Here is a 21,448-nt window from a genome sequence, read left to right as displayed (position 1 = left end):
GATTTGAATGGGGAGAGAGGAGACAGTATCTTTCCATATGGGAAGATGAGGCTCATAGCGAGACAGTGGATTATTTTTTTTTTTGGGTCCGGTTGTGGGGCCTGAACTCTGGGCCTGGGCACTGTCCCTCAGCTCTTCAGCTCAAGGCTAGCGCTCTACCACTTGAGCCACAGCGCCACTTCCGGCTTTTTGCTTTTTTTGCTTATGTGGTGCTGAGGAATCGAACCCAGGGCCTCGAGCATGCAAGGCAAGCGCTCTACCACTGAGCCACCTTCCCAGCCCGAGACAGTGGATTATTTAGGACCACTCAACCATATGGCTGTAGGAACCCCAGTTTCCTGACCTCACAATATGCACAATGGTTATTGACCTTGAAGCCCACCCTCCCTCCCCCCCTCCCGACCCTGGCATTTTGGTGCCAGTACAGGGACTTGAACTCAGGACCTAGATGCTGTCCCTGTGCTTTTTCCACTCAAGGCTGGCACGCTGCCACTTGCGCTACAACTCCACTTCTGGCTTTTGGGTAGTTAATTGGAGATAAGAGTCTCTCAGATTTTCCTGCCCAGTCTAGCTTCAAGGCAGGATCCTCAGATCTCAACTTTCTGAGCAGTAGCTAGGGTTACAGACATGAGCCATCAAGGCCTGGCTTTGAAACCCTTCTTATATGTCCTGGCTTCTATCTATCCTCTTCTGGACCTGCCTACCACCTGGCTAGGATGTTCACCATGGCAACGGCACCCAGCAGACCTTCTACCAGGACCCTAACGTGCTCTACATCTCCCTGCATCGCCATGATGATGGCAACTTCTTCCCAGGCAGTGGGGCCGTGGATGAGGTAACATGAAGCCGAGCCTGCATCTGCCAGCCCCATTGACTCTCCCGTACACTCACTCTGCCCTGCCCAGTGAGCAGCTGTATGATCACAGGCAGATCACTTTGCCTCTGTGGTATTTCCGTTTCCCTTTGGAAGTGTAGAGGCTGGATGTACTGGCCCTGTAGTGCTGGCCTCTGGGGGCTCTCCTTATGCTCTTTTTGCACCCTATTTTCCAGGTGGGGACTGGCAGTGGTGAGGGCTTCAATGTCAATGTGGCCTGGGCCGGGGGCCTGGATCCCCCTGTGGGGGACCCTGAGTACCTAGCTGCCTTCAGGTAAGTGCTCTTGGGGACCAGAGGAGACCATCCAGCAAGGCCACACCTTCCTGCCCCGCTTTCCCTCACCCTGAGTTGGAGATGGTTACTAGACTTGGTAGTCAGTATGAAGTGAAGGCCTATACAAGAAGAAGAAAGTTGCCAGGTGTTGGTGGCTCACATCTGTAATCCTAGCTACTTAGGCTGAGAGCTGAGGATTGTGGTTCAAAGCCAGGCTGGGCAGAAAAGTCAATGAGACTTTTGTCTCCAGTTAATCAGAAAAAAAAATCAGCAACGGGAAGGGGAGCTATGGTTCAAGTGATAGAGTGCCAGCTGTGAGTGAAAAAGTTAATTGAGAATACGAGGCTCTGAGTTCAAGCCTTAGTGCTAGGGGAAAAAAGAGAAAGCCAAAATGTGCTTTATAACATCACATGATATCAAGATCCAATCTAGGCCAGGCGCTGGTGGCTTATGCCTGTAATCCTAGCTACTCAGGAAGTTGAGATCTGAGGATTGCAGTTGAAAGCCAGCCAGGGCAAAGAAAGTCCATGAGACTCTGGTCTCCAAATAACCACCAGAAAATCGGAAATGGTACTGCGGCCCAAGTGGTAGAACATTTGCCTTGAGCTGAAGAGCTGAGGGACAGTGCCCAGGCCCATGACCAAAGCGGGGGTGGAGGGGGTGGGGGAAGGGAATGCAGTGCTAAAGAGACTGATTGCAAGATAACGTGGACAAAGCTGCCATGTGTATTTAGCATCTGGGAGGAGTTGGGCCTTAAGCAAGAGAAATGAAACTTGTCCTTAAATTATGCCTACCATCAGCCAGATGATGGTGACTCATGCTTGTAATCCTAGCTACTCAGGATGCTGAGATCTGAGGATTGTAGTTTGAAGTCAGCCCAGACAGGAAAATCTGTGAGACTCATCTCCAATTAGCTACCAAAAAAAGTTGGAAATAGAGCTATGGCTCAAGTGATAAAGTGCTAGCTTTGAGTTCACTCCCTAGGACTGGCACCAAAAAAACAATTAAAAAAATGGAGGAGTTACTTCAAAAACCACTCTAGGAGGAGCTCTAGACTGTGCTCAAGAGCCCTTTCCTCCTTACCCCCATTCTCTGCACTCCATCTGTGGACTGGGAACCCTAGAATTTGATCTGCAAACTGTAGTCTCCACAAATACTAATTGTACAAGAGTCCTGGATGGTCTTTTGGTGGTTGCTGGCATCCACGCCCCTTGCCTAGGACTTTAAAGAATATAAAAGTGCACCTCAGCTTTGGCAAGAGGAAGATAAGAGGGTGGAGCTTGGTGGCCCATGACTCAACTAGTCCAGGTCCCATACAATAGAGTCAACTTAGTCCAATGCACTCAGTGTTTCTGGTCTCTGAGGAGAGCACATGGGTGGGCAGCCAAGGTCATGGAGGTCTAAGGGATCTTCTCACCTGCTGGGAGATGGGGCATCTTGGAGCCCTGAGAGCAGATGCCCCCTCCCCTGCAAGTTGACAGGAAGGAGCACGGGGGGGGGGAGGTCCTTGGTCTATGCCTGGGCCACTCTGTGCCTTGTGCTGGACCCTATGTGGTGACCCCTTTTTTTCCTGGAACCCTCAGGTTAGTGGTGATGCCCATCGCCCGAGAGTTCTCTCCCGATCTGGTCCTGGTGTCTGCTGGGTTTGATGCTGCTGAGGGTCACCCTGCCCCGCTGGGTGGCTACCATGTCTCTGCCAAATGTAAGGGGGCCCCCGCTGAAGGGGAGGTGTCAGGAACGACAGCTAACCTGCAGAAGGATGAGGAGGCATGGCCCAAATCCATAGGGGAAGGGAACAGTGGCTGGCCCACTGCTGAATGAGAAGCCTGAAGTACCGCAGTGAGAATCCTCTGGCATCCCCAGCCTGGCAAGGTCCAGGCCTCTTTCTCAGTACCAAGTCAGTTCACCAGAGAAGCCCAATCAGGCCCCTGGGACGTAGGTAGAAGCTTTGTTCTAGAATTTCCCACCATGTCCTGTGATTTTTCAGACTAGGCTGGTGGCTCTTGAAGGGGGAAGGGCAAGGGAGAACAGAGGGTACCCCAAACTCCCTGGACCACAGGAGAACAGACAAAGAAGAGGTAGGGTGGCCCCAGTGGAAAACACTCAGACTGGAGTTAATGCCTGGGTTTGAGTCTTACCTAGCCCTGTCATTTGGGCAAGACCCTTAATTTCCCTGAGCCAGAGACAGGTTTTTGCATGGAATCCAATGGCCTTAAAGTCACTGTTTCCGAGGACGAAGCAAGCAGGGGAAGTAATAGGGGTACGGATAGGTCTGCTTTTTCCTCCTAACCCCCTTGTGTCTGTTTAGGCTTTGGGTACATGACGCAGCAGCTGATGAACTTGGCAGGAGGCGCGGTGGTGCTGGCCTTGGAGGGTGGCCATGACCTCACAGCCATCTGTGATGCCTCTGAAGCCTGTGTGGCTGCCCTTCTGGGCAACAAGGTGAGCTGCCCTGCCCCCACCCGTGCGGCTGTGGCAGTAGGTGAGACGGGCTCCCATAGGTCTGCCCCAAAGAGCAGGCAGATAGATGGGCTGGGATTGGCTTGGCCTGAGCGGGAGAAGGGAAGGGAAGGCATGGGAACTGAAATTCGGTGGGCACCAGAGATTGCCTTCCTAGGTCAAGGTTACTATGGCCAATATTTTCTGAGCTCACAGAGCCCGTCGCTCTTGCTTATGTATGCTAGAAGGTTGCGGCCTTTTTAGGGGAGAGAACGAAGCCTGTGGGTCCCTGAGAAACTGAGGGGCTGTTTTCTGTAGGTGGATCCCCTTGCAGAGGAAGGCTGGAAGCAGAAACCCAACCTCAATGCCATCCGCTCTCTGGAAGCTGTGATCCGAGTACACAGTGAGTTCTGGGCCCAACTTGGGGACCAACATCAGGGGCTCACTGGTCCCCAGGGGGTAGGGCCTAGCTGCTAAGTTTGCAGTCAGATCCCATGAGTCACCCCAGCAGTAATGATGAGCCAGTCCCACCCCAAAGTGTAACCTCTGAACTTTCCAGATGGTCCCATAAGACAGTGGGCCTCCTTGATGCAAGAACTGGAGGCAGGTCTTGATATTCAGGCCTTTTGGCAAACGAGGCCTGCTTTGCGTCTCTCCCTTCAGGACTGGTCCCAGCGCTGTGCTTGCAGCAGGGCTGTGTCTTAGAATACCCCATGGAAAAAGAGTCCACTGAAAAAGAGTCCACATTCTGGGCAGATGTTGGAGGCTCACACCTGTAATCCTAGCTACTCAGGAGGCTGTACTCTGAGGATTATGTTTTGAAGCCAGGGAAAGGAAAGTTGGTGAGACTCTTATCTCTAATTAACCACCAGGAAACAAGAAATGGTGCTGTGATTCAAAGTGGTAGAGCCCTAGCCTTGAGCAAAAGAGCTTAGGGATAGCACCCAGGCCCTGAGTTCAAGCCCCATGATCAAAAGAAGAGCCCACATTTGGAAAGCACTTTGAGATCTCAACTTGAACTTAGTATTTGTTGTATGCTCTATGTAAAGTCTGGTGATATATTCTAGAGATACGGAAAGAAAGTAGGTCACTCTATCAAGTGTATGTGACCAACTAGACCTATATAGGATGTTCCCATGGTCCAGATGAGCTATGGGGATAAGCCTTCTACCTCCCCTTTCTTTCTTCTATTTAGTTATTTTTGTGGTGCTGGGAATCAAACCTAAGACCTTGTGCTTACGGGCAAGCACTCTACCACTGAGCTATATTCTCAACCCTTGTTATTGCTGTTGGTTGTGGTGATTTCTAGAATGTGACCTCTGTGAACTCAGGACCCCAAGCTTGCTAGATAAGGGCTCTACCACTTGAGCTATATCCTCAGTCTAGTCATAGAGCTTGACCTCAGGACCTGGGCTTTTTTTTTTCCCTCAAGGCTAGTGTTCTACCACTTTGAGTTACAACTGTACTTCCAGATGGTTAATTAGAGTTAAGAGTCTCATGGGCTTTCCTGCCCTGGCTGACTTTGAACCGCTATCCTCAGATCTCAGCCTCCTGAGTAGCTAGGATTACAGGCATGAGCCACCGTTGCCCAGCTGGTCCCTTAGCTTTTTTGCTCAAGGCTGGCACTCTACCACTTAATCCAATCTTCACTTCCAGCTGTTTGCTGGTTAATTAGAGATAAGAGTCACATGGACTTTCCTGCCCCAGGCTGGCTTCAAACCATGATTTTAAGATCTAAGCCTTCTGGGCTGGGAAGGTGGCTCAGAGGTAAAGTGCTTGCCTTGCATGCCAGAGGCCCTGGGTTTGATTCCTCAGCACCACATAAGCAAAAAGCAAAAAAAAAAAAAAAAAAAAAGATCTAAGCCTTCTGAGTAGCTAGGATCACAAGCATGAATCACCAACATCTAGCCAGTTGTTTTCATTTTATTTTTTTGAGACAGGATCTAATTTTTTTGGGGGGGGGTCTGGTCCTGGGGGCCTGAACTCTGGGCCTGGGCACTGTCCCTCAGCTCTTCAGTTCAAGGCTAGCGCTCTACCACTTGAGCCATAGCACCACTTCTGGCTTTTTTTTCTGCTTATGTGGTGCTGAGGAATCGAACCCAGGCCCTCATGCATGCAAGGCAAGCGCTCTACCACTGAGCCACCTTCTCAGCCCCACAGGATCTCATTTTGTTACTCTGCCTGGCTTCATACTCAATATGTAGCCCAGGTTGGCCTCTAACTTTAGAACTTCCTGCCTCAGCCTCCCAAACGCTAGGATTATAGGCATGTACAACCACACCTAGCTCACATGTGAGGATCATGTGAGTGAGACCTTGTGCTCCAGGAGGCTAGGGCTCAGGAATGTGTGAGCAAATTTGATCCAGACTCAGTGCAGGGCAAAGAGGCCCCCTAGTCCTCACATCCCCACACTCATGGGAGTGGCTCGAGGTAGTCTTTCAGGCAGATGAGACAGCAGAATGGCGGAGCATCCCCGCTCCCCAGCATTACAATGTCAAACCTGTTCTGCCAGCTGTTCAGGGCGGTAGGCAGGGAGGGGCAGGCTAGGAGAGGGTGCACTGAGGAAAGCTGATCCCAAGAGTAGGGCACGCCCACTGTTCTTGGACTCTGGGCCTGAATCTCCAGCCTCAGTATCCGGTGTAGGATGCAGGGTCAAAGGATTTGTTGTTGTTGTTTCTAACCTTTCTGACCTGGCTTCTTACCCTAGGTAAATACTGGGGTTGCATGCAGCGCTTGGCTTCCTGTCCAGATTCCTGGTGGCCCAGGGTACCAGGGGCTGATGCAGAAGTGGAGGCCGTGACCGCACTGGCTTCCCTTTCCGTGGGCATCCTGACTGAAGACAGGTAATGCCAGAGGTACAGCTTTGGGGGTCCACGAGCTCCCCAACCTCTCCTATTCTCCTGACTTGAAGATCCCAGAGCCTGATTCTGTGCAACCATACTAATTCTCTTCAGGCTTCCTAACCAGGAGTGTGGGGGTAACCCCACTAAGACCCCGTGTGAAGCTTCTGGTCCACCAGCATCCCAACCTTGTGTGTCCTCCAGGCCCTCAGAGCAGCTGGTGGAAGAGGAAGAACCGATGAATCTCTAGGCTTCAGAGTCATCAGCCTTCTCTTTGGACTCGGCTCTCTTCATCTCTGCTACCAGCCCTGTTTCCTGGTCTTCAGAGATCTTGTGGGCAGGTAGTCAGGACCAGAGACCAGCCTGCCTTACAGTCACCCAGGGAGCTGGAGGAGGCCCCTAGCTCCGGGATGGGGGTCAGAAAGACCCTGAGAGGAGGCAGGCTGGGCAACAGGCTCCAGCAGAGTCCCCTCCCATGTGGAGGCCTCTAGCTGTGGTCTCCATCCCTCAGGACTGCACTGAGGACTGGCTCAGGTGGGCTCACCTTTAACCACTATTCTTGGCTCTGCAGACCCTAGACTTTGCACACAGCCCCAGGCTCCACGCAGAAATGTGAACTTGGCCCTTCCTGGGTTTGGGGGGGACTGGGGGAGCAGAGGAGGAGCCAAGGGATCCCCAGAGTGCAGGGGAGTTCCTCCTGTCACCTGTTTCCTCCAATGCCTCTAGAAGCTTCCCTGCACCAATGGGCTCTGAGCCGCTCTGTCACTGTGAGAACAGTCACCTGCAGGCCTCCGATCTGGTCACTGCCCTGCTGGGGACCCCCCTTTGTGGACCATCTCAGTGCCCTGGTGTAGACAGGTGCTTCCTGACCCCATGGTGCCAAACCTTCATCTCCCCCCTCCCCAGAAGCACAGCATGACCCTCCCCCCAGGGGGAATCCCTGGTCACTGTCTATCCTCCCTCCATGAGCCTTCTGTTTTCTGGGGTCTCCCCCACCCCAACTCTTGACTTTTGCCCCACATAGGACTAGCATGGCTGAGAGGAAGAGGGTGGGTGAGTAGACACAGATGTGGGGGAGGGGAGGCTGTCCCCCTCAGTCTTTAAGGCTTTTGGAGTCCGGAACCTGGGGCTAAGAAGTGTTTGTGTGTGTGTGTGCGCGCGCGCGAATGTGTGCGAGAATGTGTGTATGTGTGTGTGTGTCTAACTCCCTCAGGACCCACAATACCCTGTGTACGTATGCATGTTTTTGTAAAAAAGAAAAAAGTGGAAAAAATCTGAACAATAAATGTTTTATTTGCTCTAATGTCTCTGTGAAAGCGTCTCCTGGGTGTGAAGCGGCACCATCCATACAGGCTGCGTGGCATGACCTGTGCCTTTGGATCAGGGACAAGGCTAGGCGGGGCTCAGCCCTTCCTGTAGCCACTGCTCAGAGTACACCCTTGCCACCCCTGCCCCTGCCTTTCTCTTTGGGAGAGATGAAGGCAGTGATAATAACTGAGCGGCCCACGGAGGCGGAAGGGAACACAGGGTTTATTCAACCAAGCACCCCAAAGGGTCATGAAATCACCGCACCTGGACTTAAAATTCTAGCCGGGAGCCGAGTTCAGTCTCATCACCTCCAGGGAGCCTCTGTGTATCAGTAGAAGGTTCTAGAAGTGGACACAGTTTTCTGTTTGCTTTCTGCTTTCCTGTGGCATGGCTTCTTAAGCACGTACTGAGCCAGGAAGAGTGGGTGAAACACGCTGGGACAAGCACGCCCAGCGTGAGCAGTGAGGCTCCAGAGCCTGCCTTGCTGGTTTTGTCTGCCAGCCTTTGCCAGTCTCTCATTCGCATAGTCCTGGATCTGAGCCCTGAGCAGCCTGACAGAGGTGGAGGGAAGAGGGGCTTCAGATGCTGAATCTTTTGGGGGGTTGTTAGGGTGGTGCTTGTGGGTATCCTAACCCTAGCTGGGCAGAGCAGGGAGCCCAGGAAAGAACTGAGCTAGAACCACTATATTTCTGGTGCTGAGCAGCTCTAGCGCTGGTAGATAGAGCCTACCCCTGCCCTCCAGAGTGCAATTTGGCAAAATGGTTTATTGAGATAGCTTAAGGACTCACCCTTCCCTGCCCATCATTCCCCACAATTTGCTCCCAAGTTTCCTACTTCCCCAAGAAAACAACCTGAAAGCTGTCTGATAACAAATGCCCACTGTATTTCTGCTAAGGTGACAGATAAGGCAGAGCTGGGGGCGGGACAAGTAGAAAAGGAGTAGATGTGCAAAATGGCAGCCTGAAGAAAGAGATGGGGATAACACAGACCATGGAGTTAGGGGAGCCCCAGGGTCGGGGAAGAAAAGCACAAGTTGTCTTTCATGAGGGAAAAGGCTTTTCTTTTTTAAAGATCAAACTTCTAGTTGACGGGTGGTTAGCTGGGCTGGTGTTGTGTCCCCTTCCCTCAAAAGCCTTTCTGGGAGCAGGAATGTACTTGCCATGGTCCTTCGGTTAGCCTCAGTTGGAGGGTGCTCAGGTGTGTGGACTTGTGACACACAGACAGACCGGCCCTAGACCAGATCTGGGTGGAAGGATGGGAGTAGGGACACAGAACTCTCCATTCAACTCTTCTCCCTTGAGGACAGGGCCACAGGTCACCTTTCTGAGACATGACTTTAACTACATGGCCTTTGGGGATAACAGAATGCAAGGGAGGGGGCTGAGAGGCCTCTTAGAGGTTCCTCACTTGACCTGAACACCCCAGCTTCTCACGCCAGCCTCAGTGAGTGTGCCTGGGGCAGCAGGGATCAAACCTGTCCTTAGCCAGAAGTCAAGACTTCAGAGTTCTTATCCCCTCTCTCTTCACTCCATTGCTCTGGCCTGACTTACAAAGTGCTGATCAATCCACCGGAATGGATCTAAGCTGCCTTCCAGCTAGGCTGAGGAGCTACTTGTGAGAACCCCCTCCACTACACCAGTCTCCCCCCACCCATCCCAAAGGAGATATATAGACAGTTTCCTCGGAAACTGTAGTGGTCCTCTTGTGTATCTTCTGCCACAGTTCTGGGGTCTCCAGGGCATGGCGGGGGGGGGGTAGGCCCACTTGATGACTCAGAGACTGAGTTCAGGTCCTCAGGGCCCCCCAGGCCACAGTGACCTCAGTTCCTGGGTCAGAAATCACTGAGGATGCTGATGTCGGCAAAATCAGCCCGGTAGCGGTGGGCATAGAGGCTGAGCAGGAAGGCCCACTTGAAGGATATGAAACTCCACACGCAGGAGAGGTAGTAGCTGCTGGGATCCAGGAGGCCTGCCAAAGGGAAGGGGGCAGTGGTTACTGGAGAGGCCCATCCTTGACCCAAGAGCAGTGCACAAAGCCAGGGCCACCCTCCTGACATAGTAGCCCTTCCATCTCCTGGCTGGTGAGGCAGTCTTCCAGAGACTGGAGCAGGATATGAGTTTGAACATATCTCAGAGTTTGGAGGCTGGAAGTCATGGGGAGGCAAGGGAAGGTCAGGGCTGGCCAGACACAGGTCTGTACCATCTACTACCTTTCTGTTTTGTTTGTACCCATCCTGGGGCTTGCATTCAGGGTCAAGGTGTTGTTCCCGAGCTTTTTTTTGCTAAAGATTGGTGCTTTACCACTTGGGCCACAGTTCCACTTCCAGCTTTTTTGGTGCTTCATTGGAGATGAGAGTCTCACAGACTTTCTTGCCTGGGCTAACTTCGAACTGTGATGATCTTCAGATCTCAGCCTCCCAAGTAGCTAAGCTTACAGGCGTGAGTCACCAGTGCCCAGCCCATTCTACCTTTGTGACAAGTACCCCAGACTACACAGGGGGTCTGGAGGAGGGCCTCTGGGTACTTCCTGTCATAGCCGCCAGAGGGCACTCTCCTCCCAGAGCTAGGCAGAGACTAAACAATACCAATCATTCTCTGGGGATTGCTGACACAGGCCATGCCCTGTGTCCAGTAGGTCCTACTAAGTCTCATTGCCTATCTTAGGGGGTGGAGATTGATTCTGTCTATTTTAGCAGTAAGGTCAAATGTTTTTTCTAGTTCCTTAAACATAAGCTGGTGGGGGGGGTGGGGAAGGAGCGGGTGTACAAGAGCCTTCAGGGAATGCTTCCTCCCGGCAGCGTCCCTCCCCCATGCTCTCACTCTGATGCTGGGTGATGGCCAATGTGAGGAAGGTGCAGAAGGCAGCGACGGAGACAGCTGAGAAGAGAACGCCCACGAAGAAGAAGCCACGTAGCCCCTTGAGCCAGGTCCTCCAGTAATCCTGCAGGTACATCACGTGAGTGACCAGGACCCACAGGGCCAGCACACCTGTGGGAACAGACTTGCTCAGCGGGACGCAGCCACCTCCGACCTACCAGGCTGCAGTCCCCTCTCCTCTCCCTGCCTGAGCCCAGCCGCTGGGGATCCCAGGTCCACCAGGCCAGACTTGTTGTCATGAAAACATGGAGGAGACTGTCCCTTGTCATTCTACTTCATGACTGCGGAGTGGTGCCTTCCCTGGAGTTTGACCTCATGACTCAAATGCAGCGCATGAGACTCAAAGCTGCCTTCTAAAAAGCAAGACAAAAGAGATGTCTGAGAACCATGTCCCTCTTCTCCTTAATGTGTGTGTGTGTGTGTGTGTGTGTACATGCCTGCACACTAGTACTGGGGCTTGAACTCAGGGCCTTGCTCAGCTTTTTTTTTTTTTTTTTGGCTGTGTTTGTCTTTACTTTTATTTAACTCCTGGTAAACTATGAAAACAGATCAATTGGCTTAATTTTGTGATTATTTTTACTTCCAACTTCCTGCTTAATCACACAATTCTTTCTATTGGGGGGGGGAGGAGGTCCGGTCGTGGGGCCTGAACTCTGGGCCTGGGCGCTGTCCCTCAGCTCTTCAGCTCAAGGCTAGCACTCTACCACTTGAGCCATAGCGCCACTTCCGGCTTTTTTCTTTTTGCTTATGTGGTGCTGAGGAATTGAACCCAGGGCCTCAGGCATGCAAGGCAAGCACTCTACCACTGAGCCACCTTCCCAGCCCTGATCACACAATTCTTTTGGTTACAATTTTTTTTTTTTTTTGCCAGTCCTAGGGCTTGAACTCTGGGCATGGGCACTGTCCCTGAGCCTCTTTGTGCTCAAGGCTAGCGCTCTACCACAGCACTGAACCACAGCACCACTTCTGGCTTTTTCTGAGTAGTTCATTGGACCTTTCCTGCCTGGGCTGGCTGAGACCTGTGATCCTCAGATCTCAGCCTCCTGAGTTTGCTCAGCTTTTTCTGCTCAAGGCTGGTTCATGCTCTTATCACTTGAGCTACACCTATACTTCCAGCTTTTGTTTGTCTGATAGTTTGTTTGGTGTTTTGGTTGGAGGCTGGTCCTCAAACTCAGTACCTGGCGCTTTCACTCACTGGCTAGCATTCTTCCAACAGAGCCATAACTCCAACCCCTACTTCCAGTTTCTTTTTGGTGAACTGGATAAGAGTCTCACAGATGTGTCCATCCCAGCTGGCTTCAAACCTCAATCCTCAGATTTCAGCCTTCTGAGAAGCTAGGATTATAGGAATAGCCCAGCACTTGGCTCCTAATTGATTTGTGTATTTATTAAACATAAGCATCTTTCCCCAAAATATTACTTTTAATATGGCCTTTAAAAATGCTTAAAATGTTCTTGTTTTTAATTTTGAATCTGTCTGTCCTCAGGGACCTCAGCCTTTCAAGTTTTGAGGCCTGTGGCTGAGCTCTGGCAGCAGAGCTCTTCCCAAATTCTGGATTGCTCTTCAGGATGAGGAAGCCCAGCCCCAGCCCTCCCAGGACCACCCAGCACCAAGTGACCTTCTTGCTCTTTGCTACATGTTAGGCCCTTCCCTCTAGCTGGCAGCAAAGGGCAAGCCAGCATCCCCAGCGTCCTCTGGGCCTGGTGGGTACTTGCTCAGGCTAACAGCTGCTCTCTGCCAGTACAATAGGACAGAATTCAACTCTTGGTGCCTGGCAGTGCTTGCTCACATAGCTCAAGCAGTGGAACAAATATCAGGCCCATTGGCAAGGGCTGGAGCAGGGGCCATGGGGAAGAACAAGCAGAAAAGAGGCAGAGGCAGCTGCGGGCTCTTGGCTGCAAAGCCTGGGTTGTTGATGCTACAGGCTGCCACAATCCAGGGGGCAAGGGGACTTTCCAAAAAGAGCTGCTGTATCTACCATGTGCACAGGAGCCTTTTACCATGCTAGCAAGGGCTGGAAGAAAAGTTAAGTATTGAAAGTGGGGGAGGCTAATGAAGGTCATCTATAACATTGTATTTCTTAGGCCCAGTGATAAACCTTCCATGTTAAATTATCTATCCACCAGGTTCTGATGGCTCACACCTGTAATCCTGGCTCCTCAGGAGGCTGAGATCTGAACATCTCGGTTCAAAGCCTGACGTGGAGCTGTGGCTCAAGAGGCAGAACGCTAGCCTTGAGCAAAAAAGCTCGGGGATAGCAGCAAGACCCTGAGTTTATGCCTCAGTACTGCACTAACTAGTCTATTTTTCATATCTGAAATGGTTACTTTTTTTTTTTTTTAGGAAAAAGAGGAGGGAGCTTTGTCACAGTCTAGTGAGGGACAAAACCCCATGAGACTTTAAAGCTAGAAAATCTGGAGCCCAGCACTGCTGTGGGGCCCTTGGTGTTTCTGCATCTAAAACTAGAGGTGAGGAGGCTGAGGTCCTGCTAGACTGAATAACCAGGAAACCTACAGTAGGGAAGAGGCCCACTGACTCCACAGTGGGTGTTCTTACCCACTCTCTGTGACCTCCCCCCACCCCCCATCTTGATACTGGTCCATCCTCTACCTTCCTTTGGGATTGAGGGTCTGGAACATAGACTTCCCGAGATCAGGGTGGGCCAAGACAAAGCATACGTCCAACTCTGCCTGGCCAGGACACTGAAGCAAGACACCAGGTGGACAGAATAATAAACCCGCAGCTTCTGCTTTGTCTGGTGTGATCTGGATTTTGTGCCAGCCACTTTCCTCAGAAGTTTTTCCAGCTTCCTCCCCAGGCATTGTAAGTTTTCATTTGGGGGTGCTGTTTAGTTTCTTTTGAGGGGGGAAATAATGCTAAGGGTTGAAGCTGGGGACCTAGCACGTGGCTGGGTTTAACACTGAGCTTTAGCACTGAGCTATACCTCCAGGCCCCTTCTTGATTTCTTGTCTTCCTTTTTTTTCCGTGTGTGTGTGTGTGTGTGTGTGTGTGTGTGTGTGTGTGTGTGTGTGTGTGTGTGTGTGTGTGTGTGTGTGTGTGTGTGTGTGTGTGTGTGTGTGTGTGTGTGCACGCACACTAATCCTGAGGCTTGAACTCAAGGCTTGAGCACTGTCACTGAGCTTTTTTTTGTTTTTGATCAAGGCTACCCCTTCTTCTACTTGGATTCCCCCCCAGATCCCCGCCCACCACACACACTTCTGGATTTCTTTTGAAGGTTAATTGTAGATAAGAGTCTCATAGACTTTCTTGCCTTAGCTGGCCTTGAACCATGATCCTCAGCTCTCTGCCTCCTGAGTAGCTAGAATTATAGGCTTGAGCCAAGGGTGTAGGCTCTCCCTGCTTGATTTCCTAACAGGCCCTTATCATAGGCAGTCAGGAGACAGAGAGGGACACCTGTTGGTGACAGGTCCACTCACTCTCTCTCTTTTCATGCTGTGTAGTGATTGGAGTTGAGCTCTAAGATCCTTTCCCACTTGAAGATTCTAGAAGCCAGCTTAGGAGAAAAATAAGTCCCTCTGTGACTCAGCAGTTTCTGGATTAGGAAATGTTGAAACAGAGCCCCGTGAAGACACCAGCTCAGACCCAGTGTTCATAACCCAGTGGATTCCCCCAAACTTCCATTCCTACATATACAAATAGGGCTGAGAATAGGAGGAAAAGATCGTTTTTTTGTTTTGTTTTTTTGTTTTTTTTGGTGCTGGTCCTGGGGCTTAAACTCAGGGCTGGGGCACTGTCCCTGAGCTTTTTTGCTCAAGGCCAACATTCTCCCACTTGAGCCACAGCTCTATTTCAGGCTTTTTGGTGAGATTCATGGGAGATAAAAGCCTCACAGACTTCGCTGCCCAGGCTAGCTTGGAACCATAATCCTCAGATCTTAGCCTCCTGAGTAGTTAGGATTACAAGTGTGAGCCACCGGTACCCTGCAAGATGTCTGTTTTGTTCCTTGTTAATATGCAGATACGTTTCCCACCTGTCACCTCCATTCAACCCTGGTCCAGACGCTGCACACAGGCCTCCTCCAGACAAACAAAGCCAATCCGGAGGCCCACTGCACCTGCCCTGGCTCTCCCAAACTACTGGAGGGAAGGCCAGTCCCTCAAAACCCCCAGATAGTCACTGAGCCCCCCTCTTCCTAGTCCCCTCCCACACCACCAGCAGGAGGCAGTTGGCTTTTCCTTCTGGGGCTTCGGGGAGCCTGGTCTGCACAAACTGGTATAGAATAGGCAGGTCCAAAGCCCTACCTGGCTGCAGCCATGCCAGACCTTAGTCTGGCTCCAGCCACCTGCCCTCTGGACCCACAGCGTCGGTCAGCAGAAATGCCAGCATTGGGTTTGGATGAAGCCAGAAAGTCCCCAGAGTAGCCCACAAGGGAAAAGCAGACAGAGAGGACATGTCCTGGGTCAGGGCCCTAATACGTATGCACACCAGTCTTCTCTCTTCTTACACCTGGGGGTAAGAATGGCTGGGGGGTACAGGGAAATGGATGGACCTAGAACAAGTGAGCTAAGTCAAGCTCAGAGAGACAAACAGCACATGTTTTCTCACCTATGCAGAAGCTAGAACTAAAATACAGTGCAACACAATAAATCGTACAGGACTCTAGGCATTCATGGTGAGACCAAAGGAGGATTTTTTTAGGGGAAGAACACAAAGGCACAATGCCTATGTCCCGCTGATCATATAAAATATTTATCGAAATGAACTCTAGGAAATGGAAACGTGACTTTTTTTTCTTTGCTGCTGTTCTTTTTCTTTTTTGTTCTTGTTTATCTGTCTTTGGGAAGGTAAAGGAGGGGAGGATATAGAAATGGAGGAACAGCTGAGTACCGGTGGCTCATGTCTGTAATTCTACCTACTCAGGAGGCTGAGATCTGAGAATCACAGTTTGAAGCCAGCCTGGGCAGGAAAGTCTACGAGGCTCATCTCTAATTAATCACAAAAAAGCCAGAAGCAGTGCTGTGGCTCAAGTGGTGGGGCATTAGCTTTGAACTAAAGGAGCTTAAGGTTATACCCAGGCCCAGAGTTCAAGCCCCTGGACCAGCAAAAAAAAAAGAGGGAAAAAGAATGAACAGCAGTGGTACCCACTAAATATTATGTTGAAAACAACACAACTTGTGGGTGGGGGGACAGGAAGGGAAAACTGGGAGTGAGGGAAGGGGTGACATTGTCCAAAAAGAAATGTACTTTACCTGACTCGTGTAATTGTAGCCCTCTGCATATCATCTTTATAGCAACAATAAAAAAAATTAAAAATAAAAAAAAGGCTAGAGGCACACCAGAGCTCCTCTTCACTCAGGTGGGAAGAACATAGCACTGTTTGGTCTTAGAAGCCAACTTTACTCTTCTCTTTCACTGGTCTTCTAGACCCCAAAGCAAGATTGTGTTGCACCAGAGTTGGTGGATCCAACGTGGCTTCTCCAGGAAACGCACCTCCCTTTTGCCACTGCTTTCCTGCATACCCACTTCTCCCCGGATGGGATGGGATTGTTGGCCAAGTGCTTTGCCTCCTGGGTTCAGGAGCTCCCTGGGCTAACCCTGCCCAGGGGCCAGCATGTCCAGCCAGTATGCCCACCAGTGCCCAGCATAGAAGCAGAGTCCCTGGGGTTGCCTTGCAGTGACTCAGCAGCATCTGGGCTGCAAAATGCAGAGTCAGAAGTAGAGTGCTCACAAGATAGACAACCGCTGACACTGCACCCCAGAAGAGGAAGAAGGCGGGCAGGCTGCAGATTCCTGGGAATTAGACAGGCACACTGGACATCTCAGAACTGGAGAAGAGTTAGAGAACACTCCAGTGGCATCACCGCCCACTCCTTCTGGGAAACTGAGGCCCCAGAGGCACTGAGATGCCTAGGGTCACCTGGTTAGAAAAGACTCACCTCTAACAGGTCCTACCAGTCTCTGAACAGTCACTGAGCTCAAGGATTTCTCACCAGCCCCCACATCCATCCCTCCTATCTGCAGTCCCAGCAACTGTGAACCCCCAAAACAACTTTTTTTTTTCTTTTTATGCTGGTCCTGGGGCTTGAACTCAGGACCTGGGCTCTGTCCCTGAGCCTGTCTGTGCTCAAGGCTAGTACTCTACCACTTGAGTTACAATGCCACTACTGGCTTTTTCTGAGTAGTGTATTGGAGATAAGAATCTCACAGAGGGGCTGGGAAGGTGGCTCACTGGTAGAGCGCTAGCCTTGAGCTGAAGAGCTGAGGGACAGCACCCAGGCTCAGAGTTCAGGCCCCACGACCGGACCCAAAAAAATAAATAAAAAAGTCTCACAGACTTTCCTGCCTGGCCTGGCTTCCCAATATGATCCTCAGACCTCAGTCTCCTGAGTATCTAAGATCACAGGTATGAGCCACTGATGCCCAGCTAAAAGCAACAGGACCAATAGAAAGCATGGGGAGGGGCAGTACAGGGAGAAAGGAGCCAAGACTGAGCCCTGTACCCACAGGTGTGCTGGGGCACCCAGGCAGACCTGAGAACTTCCCAGCCAGGAACTCTGCCTGCTCGTTCTTGGTGACCGCCAGCACCCTGCTTGGCATTAGCTTAGGCTAGGGCTATATGTCTTTCTTATAAGGCACAAAGCCCACCCGATGTTCCTCCACTACCCAAGCAAGGATGGGACAGTGGGTACATGCGTTATTTTTAGTTATCCTAGTTAAGAATCTTTTCGTAATGGAATAAGATCATAGGTAAAAGCATTATCTTTGCATGTACTTTCTCCCGTACCTTCTTCCGCACGTGTCAATGCTACACAAGTGACTTACTATAAAGCCTTGGTTTTCGTGTCTGGAAACCTAGCATCATAATAATACCTACTCCTAGAACTAATAAAGGGATTAAATGAAATAATGAAGCTGACTGCTTAACACAGTGGCTGACATAAAAACAAAAAAAGAGTTAGATTGGGGGGCCTGTGGCTTACACCTGTAATCCTACTTAGGAGCCTGAGATCTGAGAATGATGGTTCAAAGCCAGCCCAGACAGTTAAGTCCAGGAGACCCTTATCTCCAATTAACCACCAAAAAGCTAGAAGTTGAGCTGTGGCTCAAAGTGGGAGAGTCCTAGCTTTGAGTAAAAAAAAAAAAAAGGAAAGAAAAGAAAAAAACAAAAACAACTCGTGGACAGTGCCCGACCCTGAGTTCAAGCTCTAGGACCAGTGTACACACACACACACACACACACACACACAGACACACACACACACACACAGACACACACACACATACACACACACACACACACACACACACACACACAGCGAACACAAATCAACTTTTTCCCCTTCACACCAAAATTTTTTTGGCACAGAGATGAAGACATAAGACCTAAAGTCACCCAGCAAGTACTGAAAGAGCCAGCAGGCGGGCAGCAACGTGGTTGAGAAGTAAATAAGGTCCAGTTAACATCTGATCCTCCTGATTCTCGGTTGCGGGGCAGCCAGATCGTCCTACTCACCCCCGCCCTTCCCAGCTCTCTTCCTTTCCTGCTTGTTACCAGGACGCTTGGGCAAGCCTTCCCCCCACCCCCAAACCCCGAAACAAGAGTGTGTTCAGGAGCAGGGGCGCCCAGCAAAGCGGGCGCGCAGCGGACGCAGTGGTGGCAGCAGGGCACACCGGGTAACCCGGGAGGCGGACCAGAGTTGTGCAGAGGGGGGCCACTCGCACCCCCGATCAAGGGACGTCGGGGGTCCCGGAGGGCCTGGACGCCTCCTGGGGCCTGCGCCGCCGCCCCGAGGTGCGGGGATAAACACGCCAGCGGCACCGCGGGGGGACGGCGCCGCCGCGGGGAGCCGCGCGCAGCAACGGCCGGCCCCGCGCGCGCCCCGCGCGCCCCGCGCCTACCTGCGAGACCCCCCATCGCCGCAGTCCCCGGCTGTCTGTAGATCACCGTCCAGACGAAGAAGATGGAGAAGCCAGCCGCCGAGCTGATCCCCGCATAGGCGGCGCGGAGGCCGAGCTGCATCCGGGACGGAGCCATGGCGGGAGGGGGGCGCTGCGGGAGCCCGGCGGGCCGAGGACCAGCGGGGACGGGAGTCACAGGTGCAGGGCCCCAGTGCGAGCCGGAGCCCCAGCTCCAGCCCAGCCCAGCCCCAGCCGCTAGCCCCGCCCACACCGCCCCGGCCCGCCCCGACCCCACCCGCGCCGCAGGCACAGCGCCCTCTCCGGCCGGAGGCCGCCGGCGCAGCGAATATGCTGGTATCGTGCCCAGCCATGCCAGGCAAAACAGGCCCCATGGCTTGGGCTGGCACCTGGTAGAACTGCGGATTCTTGGGCTGGTTCCCAGGCCGATGCACCTGCCACCTGTGGTGATGGGGTTTTTTTTTTTTCAATTTAAATTTTCATCTTTGAACAGGAAGTACACTCTTTGGTAAAACTTTATTCTGAAAATTCTCCCTAAGAATTACTACAGAAGCCACGTGCTAGTTCTAGTTCAAGAGGTGGAGATCTGAGAACCACAGTTCCAAGCCTGCCCAGGCAGACAAATCCACAGCACTCTTATCTCCAAGTAACCAACAAAAAACAGAGGTAGAGGCATGGTTCAAAAAGTAGAGCACCCTGAGTTCAAGCCCCAGTACTAGGACACACACACACACACACACACACACACACACACACACACACACACACACACACACACAGAATTAATGCATTAAAAAAAGAGCTGGAGTGAGCCTCAGTGGTAGAGCTAAACTTAGCATGTAAGAGACCCTGGATTAAATCCCCAGCACCACCAAATAAGAATATTAAGTATATTTATATGTCTATATATACACATATATGTATATACACAGACAAAAGTACTGTATATACATATACATACATATGCATATGTGTATATATGCATATCCATGTATTGTAAATATAGCATGTATTGTGTAATATTATATGTGGCATATAGTGTAATATTCAGCATATGATTTTATTATATATAGCAAATACTGTAATTCTTTCTATGCCTATCAACCAAGTCTTTTTTAATTTTAATGTTTTTAGTAACCAATTAATTTTACAAAGTTTTTTCACTGTATGATATTTACATAATCTTTCATACTTTTTTTTAAAACTGGGATCTGAACTCAGGATCTCTTGTTTATTAGACTGGCACTCTATCCCTTGAGCTACACTCCATTCTGTTTTTGTTTTTTTTTTTTTAGTGGTTACTTTGAAGATAGAGTCTCATGGACTTGCCTGCCTTGAACAGTGATTCCCCCAAATCTCAGCCTCCTGAGTATGGAGAATTATGGGTGTGAGCCATGGGCATTTTCCTCCCTTGGGCTTTCTTTATGTATACTTCAGAAGTTTGCTGTTCTAGTTACTTCCCAACCATAAACACTTTCTCCTCACTGAAAGCTCCCTTCCTTTCATCTTCACAGCCCTCAACCCGCCAGGTCCCTACCAAACACACCCCAAACCTCAAAAGAGACTTGAATCCGTAAGCAGGAATATTTGGAGCTCTGGGCATCCAGCCCCATCTGGGAGCTGGGGAGGAACTCCAAGTGTAACATGGGCTGTGCCCTCTAGTGGGCAGAATGGGCTTGTGGACACACCTGCAGCAGGCAGGGAACCAATGCTCCTTCTACTCATTTCCTTTTGCTGTTGTAACAAATGATCACAAATTTAAAACAATACACATGTAGGTCAGGAGTCCAAACAAAAGTTATTTTAGCTGAAATCAAGGGACCATTATAGTCTAGGAGGAAAACCTGTTCCCTTGTCTTCTCAGAGGCTGCTCACAGGCCTTGGCTTGGGGCCCTCTTCCTCTCTCATTTTTCTTATAAGAACATCTGTAATTAGGGAGACTGGTAATTGGGGATAATGTCCTCATTTCCAGCTCTTTGATCCATCAGTGAAAGCCCTTTGCTCAGTAAGGTACTGTATTCATAAGTTATGCAGTTAGGACAATGCACATGGATGGTACCTATTTTGTCCAATGCCTAGAAGAGTGTCTGGCACATAGAAACATAAATAGTTTTTGAAAAGGTAAGTGTGAGTACATTGAGGTAACAAGAATAAAGAGGGTTAGGCACAAGGAACTTAGGTAGCACATGCTGAGTTACCAAATGTGTGATGTAAACTATACCTGTCTTGCTTCAAAATGGTCTGAGGGGCTGTGGATGGTTTATGCCTGCAATCCTAGCTACTCAGAAAGCTGAGATCTGATGATCCTAGTCTGAAGCCAACCCAGACAGAAAAGCCTGAGAAACTATTTTCAGTTAACCACCATAAAGCCAGATGTGGAAGTATGGCTTAAGTGGTAGAGTGCTAGCTTTCAAAAAAAAAAAATGTTTAGGGACACCCAGGCCCTGAGTTCAAGCTGCAGCAAAAATACCTACTTCAAAGAGTAGTGATGAAGAAGGGGTGCTTCCAAAACTGACTGGCCTAACTTAGGTACACTGGACAATTGGGAAAGTGTAATTAGGAGCAACAGAAGGTAGCCACAAGAAGGGGTGCTTCAGGCAGCTGTAAAATGGGGGTAGTGGGAGGGAAGGGAGGGAATAGATTCCAGAGATATTTAAGCTATTTAAACTTAAGGGTTAGGTATGATTTCATTAGCAGGGCAGACAGAAGAAAGGAGGAGTATAAAAATATTATGAATATTGGAAGGTGATGAGCAAGTTCTTGCTGAGAGAGATTGTGCAAGAAAATGAGAAATACTTAGATACAGATTGTAGGAGAAGGTCAAGGCTGAAACGGTTACTTTTTTCTTAAGATTTTTCTGATAGTACATATAAGTTGTAAAAAGGTGTTTCATTGTGACATATCTACCCTTGTATACAATGTATCGTGATCAATCTCACCCCTCTATCTCTCTCGATT

The 21,448-nt window shown here is 50.4% G+C and overlaps 2 protein-coding genes across 13 annotated transcripts in view; one reads left to right on the top strand and one right to left on the bottom strand.

Annotated features, from left to right (window-relative positions):
- Positions 1-7,730, top strand: part of Hdac7 (histone deacetylase 7) — a 48,125-nt gene extending 40,395 nt beyond the window's left edge. For 8 of the 12 annotated variants that reach the window (XM_070039714.1, XM_070039695.1, XM_070039643.1 and 5 more), the window contains 7 exons: positions 716-835; positions 1,051-1,148; positions 2,732-2,850; positions 3,457-3,590; positions 3,906-3,990; positions 6,295-6,430; positions 6,542-7,730. In XM_070039714.1, coding sequence (XP_069895815.1) covers positions 716-835; positions 1,051-1,148; positions 2,732-2,850; positions 3,457-3,590; positions 3,906-3,990; positions 6,295-6,430; positions 6,542-6,677 — 828 coding nt within the window. In that variant the 3' untranslated portion in view covers positions 6,678-7,730. The remainder of the gene's footprint in view (positions 1-715; positions 836-1,050; positions 1,149-2,731; positions 2,851-3,456; positions 3,591-3,905; positions 3,991-6,294; positions 6,431-6,541) is intronic. The other 4 variants (XM_070039731.1, XM_070039685.1, XM_070039705.1 and 1 more) reach the window with 1 other exon arrangement.
- A 211-nt stretch (positions 7,731-7,941) lies between these two features.
- Positions 7,942-18,713, bottom strand: Slc48a1 (solute carrier family 48 member 1). Its single transcript, XM_070039789.1, has 3 exons — positions 18,473-18,713; positions 10,555-10,722; positions 7,942-9,703 (listed from the first exon to the last, which is right to left on the bottom strand). Exons 1-3 carry the CDS (start codon positions 18,606-18,608, stop codon positions 9,567-9,569), a joined length of 441 nt encoding a protein of 146 aa, XP_069895890.1. The 5' UTR covers positions 18,609-18,713; the 3' UTR covers positions 7,942-9,566.
- Between the last annotated feature and the right edge of the window lie 2,735 nt (positions 18,714-21,448).

This window comes from Dipodomys merriami, unplaced genomic scaffold (genome assembly GCF_024711535.1).
Source record: "Dipodomys merriami isolate MVZ:Mamm:240054 unplaced genomic scaffold, mDipMer1.0.p SCAF_10, whole genome shotgun sequence".
Lineage (NCBI taxonomy): Eukaryota > Metazoa > Chordata > Mammalia > Rodentia > Heteromyidae > Dipodomys > Dipodomys merriami.
Note: the sequence above shows the minus strand (reverse complement) of the source record. Positions and strands in the feature narration are given on the sequence as shown.

Bases quoted from the DNA above. Each gene is read 5' to 3' on its own strand.
- Slc48a1 (XM_070039789.1), bottom strand. From the start codon at position 18,608: ATGGCTCCGTCCCGGATGCAGCTCGGCCTCCGCGCCGCCTATGCGGGG. The intron at 10,723-18,472 runs GTAGGCGCGGGG...CTGTTCCCACAG, and splicing joins GGCGATGGGGGGTCTCGCAG to GTGTGCTGGCCCTGTGGGTC. The intron at 9,704-10,554 runs GTGAGAGCATGG...TCCCTTTGGCAG, and splicing joins GGCCATCACCCAGCATCAGA to GCCTCCTGGATCCCAGCAGC.